The following is an 18252-nucleotide window of genomic DNA, read 5'->3' as shown; positions in this document are numbered from 1 at the left end:
AATAATGCTTTAATTATTGATTTATATTTTACACAAACATATCGATTCACTTCAGAAGACATTCACTGATCAACTGGAGTCGTTTGGATTACTTTATTGCTGCCTAAATGTGACTTTTGGACGGTCAAAATGCTGGCACCCGTGTACTTCCATTATAAGGACCTGACAGAGCTTTATCTTCTTCTAAAAATCTTCACTTGTGTTCTGCTAAAGAAAGACAGTCACACATCTAGGATGGCATCAGGGTAAGTGAATAATTAGAGAATTTTCATTTTTGGGTGAACACTTTGGTTCCCAACCCTGTTCCTGGAGGCCCCCCAACACTACACATTTTGGATATCTCCCTAATCAAACACACCTGATTCAACTCATTAGCTCATTAGTGGAGACTCAAAGACCTGAATTGAGTGTATCAGAAAAGGGAGATATTCCTTTAAATTGTTGTTTATCTGGCAGTTTTAGGGTTTGTGTTACATCGTCATGGCAACAAATTTTCAAAATTGGATATAACTTTATACAGAAAAGGTTGGTAAGTGATTTTATGTTAACACAAATTTTGTTAACATCTTGTGGCTGCACTTTTCAAACACTATTTTAATGTTTATGGACTGGCCCCATTCACTTCCATTGTAAGTGCCTCACTGTGACCCAGATTTGTTCTCATTTATTTTTATTTTTTTTTTTATTTTTTAAAGAAAAGGAGGTACAAGTTTAAAAGAAAATTGTGGTTATCAACATTTTGCCACAAATGCTGTCGATTGAGCTTAACTTGTATTGAACTTGAAATTATTCTTTAATTTACAGTATACTAAACAACCTTAATAAAATATACAGACTATTAAAACAACACTATTTTAAAAACACACATTTCCATTGATCTTTTAGATAGGTCTCTGTATTTTTGTCAGCTTTAAATATCACAGGACATTAAAGGGAAATATATTATGAGCATACAGTATTTACTGACTATTTGAAACATGGTTATAACAGTCCCTTTATAATTCATGGGCTCAAACTCATTTGATCACAGCACTGAGTTATACATCTTTCTAGTAACAGAGTTGAATACAGAGCAATAGACAAATTCATCAGACTACAGCTAAAAACACAATCCTGGACACAGCCACAGGTAGACAATTAATTAGTTACACACACACACACACACACACACACATATATATAGTGCATCTTAACTATTCACTGAGAACATAACGCAGGGACTAAAATGCTTGGTGCCATTCAGGCATCCTCAAATAAAATGCCAGTGCTTGTAATATTTGCAGTGTATAATTATAATTGTATTTATTTATTACACATTATACATTTTCACATATACAGTGAAATTCTTTTTTTCACATATCCCAGCTAAGCTGGGGTCAGAGTAAGCTGTAATTGTTACTGTTAAAGCATTAAGCAGTTAGTAAAATGTTTGTTTGTTCAGTTTTAGTTCAGAGTTACTCCGCAGTCAGTTTTGTTCCATTCTTCACAGGAAAATCACATTAGACAAAAACATATGTGTTAAAAGTAATCAATTGAGTAACAATGTCTAGAGTACAGTACAATGATTTTGAATATGCTAACTCTTATTCTAAGAAGAATCCCATCAGTCTAAGGCAGAGGTCTTCAACAGTTTTCGGACCAAGGACCCCTTGGTGGGTAGAGAGACGGAGCCGAGATCCCATGTCACATATTGTATAAAATTGAGTGTTGCGTTTTATGCCTATAAAATTGTGTATGATAGGCTGCCATATTACTGTATGTACATACTTTATGATGTTTATATTGCAAAGCTTTTGAAATAATCATTAAATAATCTACAGCATGGGTCTGCAACATGACATGAAGTGACATTTTTCATTTTCCATGTTAATCACTGTTCCATACCCCCTTCTTAATAAAAATAAAAAGACAAGATATACAGAAAGACAGACAGATAGACACAGACAGACAGACAGACAGACAGACAGACAGACATACCCTGTCCATGCAGAATAAAAAAAACTTTTATAAGGTTACTAATATGGAGTCTTCATCTCATGTGAGTGATCAAATTTATACATATATTTTAAAATTAAATTTCATTAGGAGTAAGACTTTGCAATGAGGAAATTATTTAATTATGTTGTTTTAAGAGTCACCGTCTTGTGTGTTTGGCACGTTAAGGATCGTTTATGCCAGCTTGACAGTGTATGCTCAGTGGTAATTATTTATTTACACCAGGCAATTAGGCTATTGTTCTGAAAGCAAAATGCAACTAATAATAAGAGAAACTGTAGGCTGTCAGCAGCTCAACCGCACAGCACCGCGACCAACGCAAAACAAAAGCGTTTACCCACGCAACCCTTTACTGCAGCGTTGCTGAACCTTATGTGTGTCACATTTTGAGTGGCTCGTGATGAGCATGGATGCGTGAATGGTTTGTCCGCGCTGCGCGCTTCTGTGACTAGCTCAGTTTCGTCACACTTTATAGTGTTTAGTGTTCCAATCAGTTCATAACTAAATACAACAGGATGCGTGAATATGAGCAAGGATTAAAAAGAAATGCAGGTGTGAGGAACTTCAACATGTCAATGGATTAAAATTCATACACTTATCTCTAGCTATCGCTCGTGTGTGAGTGATTATTACAAGTGCCAATGGTGGATCAAACAATGATCTGCGGGCCCCCTGTTGAAGACCCTTGGTCTTAGTTAATGTGTTCAGTTCCACAACGTCCACAATTCACAACAAACATGTTTCTCAGAGAACCCCTTAGGCATGATTGAACCCGTTCTGGACGTACTCTGGTAGACTGTTAAGTGCCGTCTCCTCGCTCTTGGACTGAAGAGTGTGATCTCCCTTCCTGGAGGACTTTTTGGTGGCTCTGGACAGTCTGCGTCTAAATGTGTCCCCAGCCAGGAAATACAAAATAGGGTCCACACAGCTATTAAGGCTAGCCAGGCCCCTCGTCACCTGGTAAGTTGCATACACTCTATCATTAAAGTCACACATGTCTGGACTTTGGAAGTACAGGCGAGCCCTCATGTTCAGGTTCTTCATAACATGGAAGGGCAAATAGGAGACTGCGAATACTGTGAGCACAATGATGACCAGGTAAATGGATTTCTTCCTCAGTGGAGCATTGTCCATGTCATTGTAAATAAGGGCCTTGACAATGCCTCCGTAACACCTCAGGATGATGATGAACGGGATGCAGAAGCCAAACACTGTCATGCACATGCTGTAGATGAAGTAACCTTGCAGCTCGTCCTCTGTTGTAGTGTCGTAGCACGTAGTGTAGCCTTTTTTCTGACCCGTGCGCGAGTAATAGAGAATTGGAGCGATTCCAACCACAACTACGAACCACACCAGAGCGACAGTGCGCACCGCGTTCTTCTTCTTCAGCCTCCCAAGTGACTTCAAAGGATGGACCACACCGTAGTACCTGTGCACACTGATGCACGTCAGGAACAGGATGCTGCCGTATAGATTCACATGGAATATAAACCTCTGTAGCCTGCATAACACGTGTCCAAAAATCCAGTCTGTTTTATTAAAGTAGTAGAAAACGAGAAAAGGTAGCGACAGAACGTAACAAAAATCCGCAAGTGCCAAATTGAACATGTATACGGAGATACTACTCCATGGCCTCATGTGACACACAAACATCCATATGGCCAAACTGTTTCCAATAAATCCAGTGATGAACACAATAATGTACACAGTCGGTAAATAGTAAAACTGAAAACCAGTCTTGGTTAATGAGCATCCCCTCGTCTGGTTTTGAAAGTCAGTCGCATTATTCAAGAGTGCCGTCAAGTTATTAAACTCCCCTGTCATGTTGTCAAGGATCAGCAGGTATGTGATCTATGATAAGAATAGAAAATGGTCAACAGAGAAGTTTGAAAATCAATCACGCCCACATTATTTAGTTCATGTTTACTCCACTCATGGCTTCAAATGTGGTTTGGAAAAAAAAGAAAGAAAGAAAAAGGAAAAAGAAAGAACGATAAAGGCGAGTCATTTGCCCTCTGTGGAGCGATTTCCACGTAAAATGTAGCCTATTGCGAAATCAGTCATTCCAGTCCTTGAAGGGAAAGAGCAAAAGTCGATCACACTCACCAACGAGACGCGCCTTTATCCCACATTCCAAGAGCGCGTTTACAGGAACCGACAGCAGCATGAATGTGAGATCCGTAGCTTTCCCGCCAGAGGAATTTCCGAGCCAACTGTCTCGCACAAACACTGGCGGACGCCAGAGACTGAATGCGCAGCGCGTGAAATACTCTGCTGAAGGAACTAAATGATGTCCGACTCGCGAACGAATCGTTCTATTGAGCTGGTTCTTTCACATGACTCGGACGAACCGATTCGCGAAGCGTTTGCATGAGAGAACTTTGAAGGTATAAATTGGTTTTCGATATGCTGGAGACTGGAGTATTACAAAATCCTTTTTAAAAGCAGGTACGAAAATAACAAACCAGCTAGTAAAATCAGTGTGACCATTTAAAATGGAATAGCCTATAGTATTAAAAAAAAAAAAAAAAAAAAAAAACTTGAAATTAAGAGCTTACGAACTTCCACGGGGGACCTACTGGGAATACTTTGAAGTGATGACTCCATAGTGACTCAAATGAATCGAATAATTGATCCGAAATGTCTGAACGAACCGACTCGCTGAAATGAATCAGATCTCCCAACATTAAAAGAAAGGGAGAGTGCAACAATCAGAGCTCCGGAGCTACTGTTGCCGGCGCTGGTGCCGGAAAGAGGAGGGGCCAAATCATGAGCGAGACATCTAATATAGCTTGTTTCAATTCTGTCCATGTCCACACAGTGGAAATACTTAAGTTTTTTTTTTTTTTTTTTTTGACTCATGCGTCGCTCAGAATACTAAATGTCGATCAGAGGCTGTGCATGTTCGGGCCACCAAAACAGGTTTTACAACATGGAGAGTTTGTAAAAGCAAGCCGAAAGAATGATCAGACTTTGTGAAACAGCTGAAGTCATGTTTAGAAGAAAAAACTAAGCAAACTTACAAACCTGTAGCATGGTACGAACAAAATCTCTCTCTCTCTCTCTCTCTCTCTCTCTCTCTCTCTCTCTCTCTCTCTCTCTCTCTCACTCGCACGCACGCACGCACGCACACACATTGATTGCATTTTTGGATACCATACCTAATGGAAAATATCATCCTGGTATTATCTTGGTGAAATCCTCAGTTTCCACAGTAAATGGCAGTGACACATTATCCCTTAATTTTTTGTCTTCTCCATGATATTTTTTGATATGTATGCATATACAGTAATGTACAGTAAATAATATCAATTTAGTATTGCCTTGAGTATTCATTTTTACATGTTTGAATGTAGAATTTACATAATATTTTCTATTTCACGCATAAAATTAGTCAATGTAGAAATAACTTCATATTTTCTGCTATATTTACTAAACCACTTTTTTCTTTCAGTGTACACATGAAAGAAGAGTAGATGAAAATTAGGAAGTATTCACAACACAATGTAGCATAATGCTTGACAACCAGTTGGATGGAGGGCTTGAGACATACAGTATAATTGCAGTGGTGTGTGCGCAGTATAATCGATAAAATCTCATTTTCATTCTATGGCATACGCAGTAAATATGCTCTCTGCGAAACCAGACATACCTTGACACCATATCAAATAACAGCCTAGCAACATATATTGTTCAAATGAAAATTAAAGTAAATTTATTTATTATGATAATAATAAAGTTACAATGCTTAATATAATTGAATAATAAGATATTTGGGATTTTATAAACAGTGAACATTGTCATGATATTGCATCTAATAATCTGTGTAGTAAGGAAAGAGATCTTAGTGCAGCTGTGCCCCTTCTTAGAAAACTGCTACAGGCTTTATTCTCTGGGCTCTGTCCATTGAATGAGAAAGTGTTTACATTTTCATTTTTGCTTCATGGCAGCTAGCAGCATATTCTCTTCTTTATTGTTTAGAGTCTTGCAGACACCCCTGCTGTGACACAAAATAGGTATATTGAAGTGTTTTGTGTGTGTGTGTGTGTGTGTGTGTGTGTGTGTGTTTCTGTTCAGTACATTTACACATGTGTACACATAGAAATCCAAGATCCCAGCTGTGCAGAGCTGGGAGTTGGCAGACAGAGAGTTAGTAAAAAAAGAAAAGAAAGAAAAGCAAGGAAACAGGCTGCACCTGTTGTAAGACTGCACTCTGTGTTTGACTGTTTCCTCTGTGTTTGATAGCAGGCTCCAGCTGGAGAAAAACTCTCTAACTGATGTTTAAAGAGAATTGCCATTTATATGACTGACTGACCGGTTTGATTGAATGTTTGATTTTTGGCTATTTAGGTGGAAGTAAGCTTGTGATCCTTACATGCATACATACTTAAAATTTTAACTCAGTACTTACTGTTGATATCTGGTTAGATAAGTCCTAATCATTAAATTTCATGTGTCAGAGAAACTGGGACAATTAGATAATTCTCCTTGCAAACATTATGTTATAGCATTGAGATCTTTTCAAGCTTTTGATTAGGCTAGTTGTCATTTAGAATAGTTTAAGACCTAAAAATAAAATACGATGCCTTGTGGTACATTGGCGGTAGAGTTTTCTTCATAACTGCACAATTCAGGGGTAAACTTCCTAATCTGTGTACCTGCAATCTTTGTTTACAGGGTGTAAACAAGTTTGCTACCACTATAAAAGGTAAGTTCATCCCAAAATGAATATTCTGTTGTCATTTACACACCCTTATGTTGTTCCAAACCCATATGACTTTCTCTCTTCCGTGAAATACAAAATAAATTTTGTATAATGCTGATACTTCTCTTTTTTCCCCCCCAGATAATGAAAGTGAATTGTAGCTGAGGCTGTGAGTCCCTCCTTAACATTCTATCTAACATCTCATTTTGTGTTCCAAGGAGGAAAGGAAGTCATACAGGTTTGGAACAACATGAGGGTGAGTAAATGATAACAAAATGTTCATTTTTTTGGAGCTATCCCTTTAAATTCACCCAAAAATGTATATTCTTTTATTATTTACTCACCCTCATGCCATTCCGGATGTGTATGACAGATCAATATTTGTCCTTTTTTTTTTTTTTTACCATAAATTCTCCTCCTTGCTCAGTAGGTGGCAGTATGCACAAAGAATGTAAATTGCAAAAGAAGAATGTGAAAGTGAAGATTTACAGTAAAAAAAAATAAAAAAAAATCTTAAATATTGATCACTCACACCTATTATATAGCTTCAGAAGACATGGATTTAACCACTGGTGTCGTATGGATAATGTTTATGCTGTTTTTATGTGCTTTTTGGAGCTTCAAATTTCTGCCCACCATTGACTTGCATTATATGGACCTACAGAGATGAGATATTCTGTGCAAAAGTCACTCTGTCAGCTTATATGTTCATCCCTTTTTCGTGATTTTGTTTAGCTAAGTCACTTAATTACCATGGTAACCTATTACAGGAACCTGGCAATATATTCACGGAAAACATGCATAAAGTAACACCCTATAGTCTTTTAGCTGCAGTTTGGCTGTCAGTTTCATTGCATTCCATTTGATTCACTTATTACTATAACAGAGCAAGAACAGCCAGCTTTCATCAGCTGTCTTAATTATAATAGCAATATTAGGTTAACTGTGTCTTATATGCTAATGCCACTTAAAGATCACAGATACTGCATATCGATCTATTCATGAAGCATTAGTACAGCTCATCCATTTCTTTCATTGGCAATCTCTCTTCCTCCTGTTTTGGATCAGATATGTGTCAAAAACTGGCAATATATTGATCCCTTCTCTGCTCACCTGCCACCTCAGTCTGTCACAAAAGATCTCAAAATATGCATGTACTGACAAAGTAATGTATAAGAATAATTTCTTAAATGTATTGTACTTGCATTAAATAAATATTGTGACATTGGTAGGAAGAAAGTGAACTGAAGGTATGTCTGGGTAAAACAAACAAATAAATAAATTATTATGGAAATATATTTTTTGAATTGGGGATATGCTTAATTAAACTAGTGATAGTGTGTAAAGTGTTTTAAGAGGGTTCATTTTCTTACAGTCCACATGACCAGATGTGGACAAAGGATTGATGTCTCCTTTTAGGTTCATCATGAGCATAATTCTACTCTGAAACATGAGTTTGGGAAGAGCTGTGTAAAGCGCAAACAAAAATACCTCCTGAAAAGATCTAATGTGCTCTCTAATATGGTCTGTGGTGCATTTGTACTAAGCAAACATAAAAAAATAAAAAACATTGGCACCAAACATTTTCCCTGCATGATCCCTGTAACATATTGTTTCCAAAATGTGCATGAAATAGGAAAACATTACCGCCCTACATAGGCAAACCAACACACTCTCAAGGCGTACTCGTCAGGATTTGTACGACTTTGGCTAATTTGTGTGATATCATACGACTGCACTCGTTTGAATTCCTACGACTTTCACTACAGCCAATGACATCGCTGGACATCGTTTCCATCTAATACGTGACAATTACTTGCTTCTGTCACACACAACAGCTTCCTATCATGTTTACACACTCTACTGATTGGTTAAGTTTAGATAAGGGGTTTGGTAAGGGCATAATATTAATAAGCATGTCCTTAACGCCTCGTGTGTGGAACTCGCGCTTACTTCCGCATTAGACATCCGGAAATTTGCACGTGATGAAGTCGTACGAGTTTATGCGAACAACATTGTGCGAGACCATACGAAATAGCCAACTCGTAAATGATGTACGAATTTTCATTAAATCGGGTTGGGCAAAACACACTACGCCAACTCTGAAACTGAGAAAGATGGCTTCACAGTTTTTTGTGAAGTATCTATGAGGTGATTGGCTCTTTTACCTGTAAGGCGGGACTTCCTGTCTACATCCGTTGACTGTTGGGTGCTCAGAGCTCCTGGTTGAGCGTTCCAGTTTCTCCCATTCATTTTAATAGAAGTGGCCAATCTCTGCTAAATAATCTCTGATCAAAGTCTAAGAGACTCGATTTTGGTCATGGCTTTCACAAATTATGGTGTTTTGCCTTTGCACATCGAAAATAATGCATTTGCAATATCTATTTCATTAAGATTTTCTTTCGTGACACTGAGCAAATGGATAAAGGTTTTGTGGATGATAACCTTTACTGAACAGACTACTCTGTGAATGCTTGATAATTGTTTTGTGGAAGTAGTCTGACAGCAGATGAAAATGCAATAGTTAGAGCCACGACTAAATGGTGTGCATTAAAACCTCTTACCCCAAGCTCTGCAGGGTAAAATGCTGAGTTGCATAAGATGTGTCCTTATGGGCTTCCTCATGGTTGTATCTCTCTATCCTGCAGGCCAGAGAATTGATTTTCCCCTCCACCGTAACCTGTATGAATATATTTGACTTGACCATTTTATTTTTCCATTAGAGAACCCACTGTCCACTGAGAAACCTATCCACTGTGGTAAGGATTTTTTATTTTTATAGTTGACTACACACCAAAATACCCATCCACTCACAAAAAGTTTACCAAGGACATAAAATACTTTGGACCTTATACAAATACTTTTTAGTGGTTTGATAAATTCTTTATATACACCAATCAGCCACAACATTAAAACCACCTGCCTAATATTTTGTAGGTCCCCCTCGTGCCACCAAAACAGCGCCAACCCTTCTCCCCACAATTGTACAGAGCGGTTATCTGAATTACCGTAGACTTTGTCAGTTTGAACCAGTCTGGCCATTCTCTGTTGACCTCTCTCATCAACAAGGCATTTCCATCCACAGAACTGCTGCTCACTGGATGTTTTTTGTTTTTGGCACCATTCTGAGTAAACTCTTGAGACTGTTTTGTGTGAAAATCCCAGGAGATCAGCAGTTACAGAAATACTCAAACCAGCCCGTCTGAACCCAACAATCATCCATGTGATTATCTAATTGTGTGGCAGCAGTGCATAAAATTATGCAGGTGTGGTTCAGGAGCTTCAGATAATGTTCACATCAACCATCAGAATGGGGGAAAAATGTGATCTCAGTGATTTGGACCGAGGCATGATTGTTGGTGCCAGATGGGCTGGTATGAGTATTTCTGTAACTGTAATACTAAACAATTTATTGTATGGAAAAATAAAAAATATGATAATTTAAATGTCTTTTGTCAAAGATGTTTTATTTACAGTTCTGGGGACAAGATGAAACAACACTAAAACAATAAATTAAAATTATTTATATTATTTAAAATGTGACTGTTCGGCCTCAGAAGTGTGTAACGTTATAATAGCAGTTATTCTTTTAACAAACCTATTAAAAATTCCTAAAATTTGTAGGAATGACCCACTTGACAAGTTAACATATTTTACATTTGCCTTTATGAATGATTTGATTATTATGACTGATAAACGCCCCCCATTTATAACCTAACCCCCCCCCCCCCCCACTAATTTGCTCTCAGCGCCCCCTGGCATCCTTTGAACGCCCCCGCTGAGAACCCCTGCTAACAGGAGCATTGCAGTTTTGTTTCCTTCATGTCATCTTCCAAGCATCAGGCAATGGAATGCCTTTATGGTCAGAGATCGGAGATAAAAAGTAGGAACATCCCCATCATTTATTTCTTTAATAATTTCTTAACTTACTATGAAGTCCCGGTAAACCCTCAAGCCTTTTTTCAAACCAATTTCGGTAGAAGCTTTTATTTTGAAAACTGAAGGGATGTTTGAAGTTGAGTTGACATCAGCCTTTTAATGCAGTGAAATGCTCTCATCTGCCTTGCTGTCAACAAAAACCCACTCTCATGTGGTTATTTTAAATGTGTATTGTAAATTGTAGCAGCCAAACATAGAGGTATGTGAAATTACGTAAATGTGCAATTAAAGTAAATCTGGGGTGCTTTAAATAATGCGCTCAGATCGCGATAGCACACCTTGTTTGACACAACTTACGAAATGTCTGGAACTTTGTTATGGATCTTTCAAAGGAGCTTATAAATCCCTTCGTAGAGCTCCACTTGGTATGTCTGACCACAATGTTGTGTATTTGGTTCTGTCCTATAAACCGGTCCTGAAATGAAACAAGCCGGAATGTTGATTAGTTCCGGTTTGGTCGGAGGAGTCTGTTACTTGTCTCCAAGACTGTCTTGCACAGACTGAGACGTGCTTAAAAATGTCTGCGGCGATTTGAATGAACTTAAAGACTGTGTCAGCATACTGTACAGTATATCACTTTTTGTGAGGCTTTTGTCATCCCCCGGAAATCAGTTTCCATTTATCCAAATAATAAACCATGGGTCTCCAAATCTGTCAAAAACACAATTATACAGAGAAATATTAGTTTTAACAAAGGAGATGTGACTCAGTTCAGGGAATTACAGAAACAAGTCAAAAAAGAACTTAAGCTTGCTAAGCATAGCTATAAGGACAAAGTTGAGTATATGCTCAGTACTGGCAATTCACGCCCTGCATGGGAAGATGTAAAATCAATGATGGGGATGCAGTCTAAGAAATGTCAGATTTCCTTTGATGGCAAGCTTGACCTTTCTAATGAACTGAAAATTGTTTATAATCGTTTTAATGTTCATGATTTCAGTGAGGAACTGACAGTTTTCAAAAATGCTGTTCCTGAATAGAATATTGCACATGTTGATAAGGGCAAGGTCATAAAACTTTTCTGGGGCATAAAAGAAAGGAAAAGTCCTTTGCTGGATGATATTGGAGGTCGTATTCTTAAAAATTGTGCTGAACATTTGGCAGATATATTCTGTTTTATCTTTAAGTTGTCACTCCACCTCCATAGGGTTCCTTATATTTGGAAAGATTCCATCATTGTACCTGTGTCAAAAAATAATGTTCCAAAGTCACTCAGTGACTACAGGCCTGCAGCGCTTACCTCCCTTGTTATGAAATCATTTGAGAAGATTGTGAAGGATTGTGCTCTTCTAAATATAGAGCAGGCAAATTTGGAACCGTTCCAATTTGCCTACAGGTCAGGCGGGGTGTTGACGATTCAATGGGCACCCTATTAAACATGATTCAATCACACCTTGAGGGTGCAAAGACTTTTGTATGATTCGTTTGAATTGATTTCTCCTCAGCTTTTAATTGTACCCAGCCTCATATTTTAGCAGAAAGGCTAGGCAGTATCCACAGCATTGATCCTGGCATGATATGTTGGCTGATTTATTTTTTAACTGGAAGGTCGCAATGTGGGAAGGTAAATGGAGTTTTATCAGATTTTCTCCTCCACCGGATCGCCCCAGGGGTGTGTCCTCTGTGCTAAAGCCAATATGTGAGGCTTCATATCATTAAGTTTGCCAATGATTCTGTGATCATGTCTCTCCTCAGTAGTAATGACCCTGATCATGGCCCTGTAGTGGAAGAATTCACAGATTTGTGTAAGTCGTACACAAATCCCCTGTAGTGTTTAATGATCAGGCTGTTGAGTTTGTGCAGCAGTACAAATATCTTGGCACTGTCATTGATGACAAGTTGACCTTCGAGTATCAGGTGGATGCTGTGTGTAGAAAAGCCCATCAACGGATGTACTTTTATCGTAAGCTTCAAAGTTTTAATGTTGATAGTACTTTTATGAAAATGTTTTATTCCTATGTTTTATGTTTTATGGAATCTATCCTTATGTTTTCTTTTGTCAGCTGGTACGGGTCACTTAATATTAAAAATAGAAACAGATTGCAGGGTATCGTTAAAGTGTGCAGCAAAATTGCAGGCACGGCCTTGAATGACTTAACTCATCTGTACAAGGTCAGGGTTTTAAAGAAGGCCCAGTCAATTTTGCCTTATTCTAGCCACCCCCTGTCCAAGGAGTTTAATTTGCTTCCGTCTGGCTGCAGATATAATCTGCCAACATGTAGGAAAAATAAACTTAATAACTCATTTGTTCCAGTTGCCATTGGCTTTTTAAATAATTAAATGTGATTTTTTTGTTTTGTTTTATGTTGTATCTATTGTCCATTTATTAATGTTTGTCTGATTGTTGTGTGTTTACTGCTGACTGTGCAACAAACTGCCCCTCGGGGACGATAAAGATATCCTTGACCTTGATCTTAACTCAGTGCACATCTGTCACTCAGGGCACCAGATAGATAGAGATTGTATGTATGAAGCACAGAACCACCCTGAAACCACATGTGTAATACAATGATCCCTTTTACACGTATTTAAGAAAGCACTACACACCACAGACAAAACAGCCGTGCACATAGGTGCAGCAAAGCGGGCAGCACGTTGAGACTATTTATTTATTTAATTAAATCGCAGCCCTCAAGGTTTGAAAATCGCACTAGATCATATTGCGATTTCGATTTTATTTCAGTTAATTGTTAAGCCCTACTGGGACAGGAGAAAGTATTTTACTTAAAGAGGCCCTATTATGCTTTTTGGGATTTTACCTTTCCTTTAGTTTGTAATATAGCTGTTTGTGCATGTAAAAGGTCTATAAAGTAACAAAGCACAAAGTCCACACCAAAGGGAGTTACTCTCTCCCACAGAAAACACTGCTCCTGAACTGCCTGAAATACCTGGTTTGCAGTCCAGCCATTACTTACGTGACATAGCTATGTCACTATGTAACACATTTGCATAATGCCCGCACAGGAATGTGGTGCTCAGGAAGCCTGGGGAGCTGAAACTCGTTTATGGTAAGGGGCATTATATTTCCGACACATGCTCTAAGCATTTGACCAATCACAACAGACCAGCTGACCAATCAGAGCAGACTGGGCTTTTCAGAAAGGGGGGCTTTAAAGAGACAGGAGCTACAACAGAGCGTTTCAGACAGAGGGTGAAAAGAGGTGCTGCAGCAATGTACAGTATGAGAAAAATAGTGTTTGAATATTAAAGCATGTAAACCTATTCTAGTAGACCCCTAAAATAAAATTATGAACCTGTAAATGAGCATAATATGGGCTCTTTAAAAAGTTTTTTACATACAAGCAATGGCAGATATTGCGTTTGCCTTCTTTGTTGATGATGTGAATGCAACTGGAGCAGCCATATCACCCTGTAGCTCTCACTTAGTTGCCCACTAAAGCTAAGCAGGGTTGAGCCTGGACAGTACCTGGATGGGTGTCATGAATCCCGCCTTTGTTGTTCCTCCCACTCACCACCAGAGGGCTCCATCACCTGAAGACTGACTTTGACTCTCTGGACTCCATTTCCCATAATCCCCGTACATGTCAGTGATTACCTGTTCACCTGTTTCCCATTCATTCAGCTATTTAAGTCTCACACTCACTCTCTGTCATTTCGAAGTCTTGTTTTGCCCTGGCTGACATTTCTGAGCATTCTCTGAGTTTTCTGTATTACCTGTATATGATCCTGGACTGTTTACCCTGTTTTGACCCGTTGCTGCCTGTCTACTATTACTGCCTTATTTACCTGGATATAACCTGTGAATGTCTGCCACCTGCCCTGACCTCTTGCCTGTTTATTGACTACCCCTCTGGATTGTCTTTGATATGACTGTTGCTGGTGATTGACCCCTGCCTGTCTGTATTACTACGTTTAATGTTATTAAAGCAGCACATGGATCTCAACTCCGTTGACTCATCATTACAGAAGACTTTGCCACAAATCGATCCAGCGGCTTTTCTGCAACTCACCACGAGGCCTCAGCACAAGCGGATGTATTGGCCGTACACCACCAACAGCTTGACCGGCTGTCATCGTTAACAGAGGAGCTTGTTAAAACTTTGCAAAGCTTCCGTTTACCAACACCAAATCCTTCAGCCTCATCATCCAATCCAGCAGCTTACCTGACCTCACCTAGCACATTCACCATTAACCCACAGCTTGCCTTTCCTGAGAAATTCAATGGATCACCAGCAAAATGTAAGGGATTTCTGCTCCAATGTTCTCGATTTGTTAATCAACAACCCACACCTGCCACAGCCAACAAGCCAACGCCCACGCCTGCCACGGCCAATGAGCCAACGCCCACGCCTGCCACGGCCAACGAGCCAACACCCATGCCTGCCACAGCCAACGAGCTGGAAGCTTCGTCCATCCCAGAGCCTGCGTTGCCAGCCTCGTCCATCCCAGAGCCTGCGTTGCCAGCCTCGTCCGTCCCAGAGCCTGTGTTGCCAGCCTCGTCTGTCCCAGAGCCTGCACCACCAACTTCGGCCTCCCAGAGGAGGAGGAGGAGGAGGAGAAAGGCTTTCGTTTCCAAGTCTCTGCTCATGTTCACGACCACAGAGGTCATCTCCGAGTCTCAGCCCATGTTACGGCCACAGAGGTCGTCTCAGAGTCTCAGCCTAGGTTCACGACCACAGAAATCGTTTCCAAGTCTCTGCCCATGTTCACAACCACAGAGGTCGTCTCTGAGTCTCTGCCCATGTACACAACCACGGAGGTCGTTTCCAATTCTCTGCCCAGGTTTACGACCACAGAGGTCGTCTCCGAGTCTCTGCTCTTGTACACGACCGTGGAGGTCGTTCCCGAGTCTCTGTCTACGCCCATGGCCACAGAGGTCGTTTCCGAGTCTCAGTCCATGCCCACAACCACAGAGGTCATACCTGAGTGTCTGTCTACGCCCACGACTACAGAGGTCGTTCCAGAGTCTCAGTCCATGCCCACGACCACAGAGGTCATTTCTCAGTCATCCTGGACTCTTAGTCTCAAGCCTACCACGGTTCTGCCATCCACGGCTCCACCGTTCGAGTCTCCCATGGCTCTGCCTTCCATGGCTTCATCCCTCGAGTCTCCTACGGCTCAGCCTCCCATAGCTCTGCCTTCTACGGCTTCACCCTCAGAGTCCTCCATGGCTCCACTCTCCAATTTGGGTTCACCACCCAGGCCTCCTGATACTGTTTCAGCTCTGTGGTCATCAACCAGGTCTTCTGATCCAGTCCCTACCCTGAGATGGCCTTCTGGGTCTCCTGGCCATCTGCCTGATCTGCTCTGGTCCCCTTGGTCTCCTGACCATCTGCCTGATCTGTTCTGGTCTCCTGGGACTCCTGGCTGTCCGCCTGACCTGCTCTGGTATCCCTGGTCTCATGGCCATCTGCCTGTTCTGCTCTGGCTCCCTTGATCTCTTGGCCATCCACCTGACCTAATCTGGTATCACTGGTCTCATGGCCGTCCGCCTGGTCTGCTCTGGCTCCCTTGGTCTCCTGGCCATCTGCCTGACCTGCTCTGGTTTACTTTACTTGGTTCCCTGGTCATCTACCTGATCTGCCCTGGTTTCTTTGGACCTCCTCGCTTCATTGCTGCCTGTCTACTATTACTGCCTTGTTTACCTGGATATAACCTGTGATTGTCTGCCACATGCCCTGAACTCTTGCCTGTTTATTGGCTACCCCTCTGGATTGCCTTTGATATTACTGTTGCTGGTGATTGACCCCTGCCTGTCTGTATTACTACGTTTAATGTTATTAAAGCTGCACATGGATCTCAACTCCGTTGACTCATCATTCAATGGGAGACCTCCTGGGGAAAACTAAGGTTGCTGCTGTAAGAGGTATTAGGGAGGCCAGCAGGGGGTGCTCATCCTGTGTGGGTCCTAATGCCCCAGAATAGTGACAGGAACACTATACTGTAAAAAGCACTGTCTTTCGTATGAGACGTTAAACCGAGATCCTGACTTTCTGTGGTCATTAAAAATACCAGGGCACTTCTTTTAAAGAGTAGGGGTATAACCCTGGTGTCCTGGCCAAATTACCCCACTGGCCCTTATCTATCATGGCCTCCTAATAATCTCCATCCCTGAGTTGGCTACATCACTCTACTCTCCTCTCCACCAATAGCTAGTGTGTGGTGGGTGTTCTGGTGTACTATGGCAGCCGTCGTATCATCCAGGTGGATGCTGCACACTGGTGATGGTTGAGGAGATTCCCCCTATACTATGTAAAGTGCTTTGAGTGCCTAGAAAAGCGCTATATAAATGTAAGGAATTATTATTATTATTATAATTGAAGCCACACTACCTTTACAAGAAGATGTTTAAGATAAACAAGTAATCCAATGCACCTATTATTTAATTATTATTTAATGTCATTTTTAGTGATAGACCGATATATCGGCCTGACTGATTAATCAACTGATATTTGGCCATTTTTCAATTTGGCAGATATTGTTCGCTTGACCAATATGCTTGTTGAATGTATGCTTGTGTTTGCTTGACCAATGTACATAAATGTTAATTTTCATTCTAAAACATCTAAAATCTAAGAATAGATCTGTCAAATTGGTAGTAAACAACTTCAGTTCTCTAAGTTTTTTTAATTTTTTAAGTTTAAGTGAATTTGAGTAAATACTGTTTAAAATAGCCTAAGTGTCCGTTTTACTTTAGAAATTTTGTGTACATGTGATTTACAGTTATATCGGCCATCCTGCTCACTAGATACTGGTATCAGCAATGGCCATGAAAAACATATATCTCCTCAGTCCAGTCAGCTCTGTTGAAGGCTTGAAGCCACAGCATTCTAGGAGAGCCCTCAAAATCATTTTTCATTAATGAAATCATAGAAAAGTTTTTTGCCACAACTTCCGTGTGAGACGTGAGCGGTGACATTTCCAAAGGATTGGTCTATACTACCACACAAAGGCAAAACATTTAGCTAAAATGTAATTATTACCAAAATGGAGTTTAATGCTGCGTTCCATTCAACTCGGAAAGTCATATTTTCCAAATACCTACAAGGAAAAGTGCAATGGAATGCCGCTTGAAGTTGGAATTCCAACTGGGAAACACATGTGGAAATTTTCAACTCCGATTTCGCTGAGATGCAGGTGCATGACGTCACACAGACATGTCGGAACTCAGGGAGATATACAAACTAAGTCATAAACATTCACTTTTATTAAGTAATATCCATAAATTAGTCAAAGTTCCTACATTACATGATATTAAAGCTTGTTTAACAAACACCTGCATAAACAGGTGTATAAAACATGGTAAATTATACTCTCTTTTGACAATCGTTTGATTTTTCACTGTGTTTTAGCCTTTCTTTAAAGGGATCGTGACAGGAGGAATACAAATTTTCTTGATCTTTTGAAAGTTTCAGAACTCAAAACTTCCTCCTCAATACAAAAATAAAATTGATTTAAACCAAGATGCAAAAACGTCTCGTTTGGTTTTTCCCTACTTTACGATGTCACACAGATGACTACATCAGCACTCGACTGCCTTTACAGCAAGTTATTAATGCCTACAGTACTTTTACATCAAGGCATACTTGGCCCACCCACACATAGTCAGGGGTGGAAAGAGTACTGAAAAATAATACTCAAATAAAAGTACT

At 40.0% G+C, this 18252-nt stretch overlaps 1 protein-coding gene across 1 annotated transcript; it reads right to left on the bottom strand.

The window, feature by feature from the left end:
• Positions 1-293: 293 nt before the first annotated feature.
• Positions 294-4287, bottom strand: LOC127455808 (P2Y purinoceptor 1-like). The gene is made up of 2 exons (XM_051723952.1): positions 4102-4287; positions 294-3846 (listed from the first exon to the last, which is right to left on the bottom strand). The coding sequence occupies exon 2, from the start codon at positions 3817-3819 to the stop codon at positions 2752-2754; it is 1068 nt and encodes a 355-aa protein (XP_051579912.1). The 5' UTR covers positions 3820-3846; positions 4102-4287; the 3' UTR covers positions 294-2751.
• Between the last annotated feature and the right edge of the window lie 13965 nt (positions 4288-18252).

The sequence above is a fragment of the Myxocyprinus asiaticus genome, chromosome 18, assembly GCF_019703515.2.
Source record: "Myxocyprinus asiaticus isolate MX2 ecotype Aquarium Trade chromosome 18, UBuf_Myxa_2, whole genome shotgun sequence".
NCBI classification, from domain to species: Eukaryota; Metazoa; Chordata; class Actinopteri; order Cypriniformes; family Catostomidae; genus Myxocyprinus; species Myxocyprinus asiaticus.
The sequence above is the reverse complement of the archived record's forward strand: the minus strand, read 5'-3'. Positions and strand labels throughout refer to the sequence as shown.

Coding starts and splice junctions, on each gene's coding strand:
- LOC127455808 (XM_051723952.1), bottom strand. CDS start 3,819: ATGACAGGGGAGTTTAATAACTTGACGGCACTCTTGAATAATGCGACT.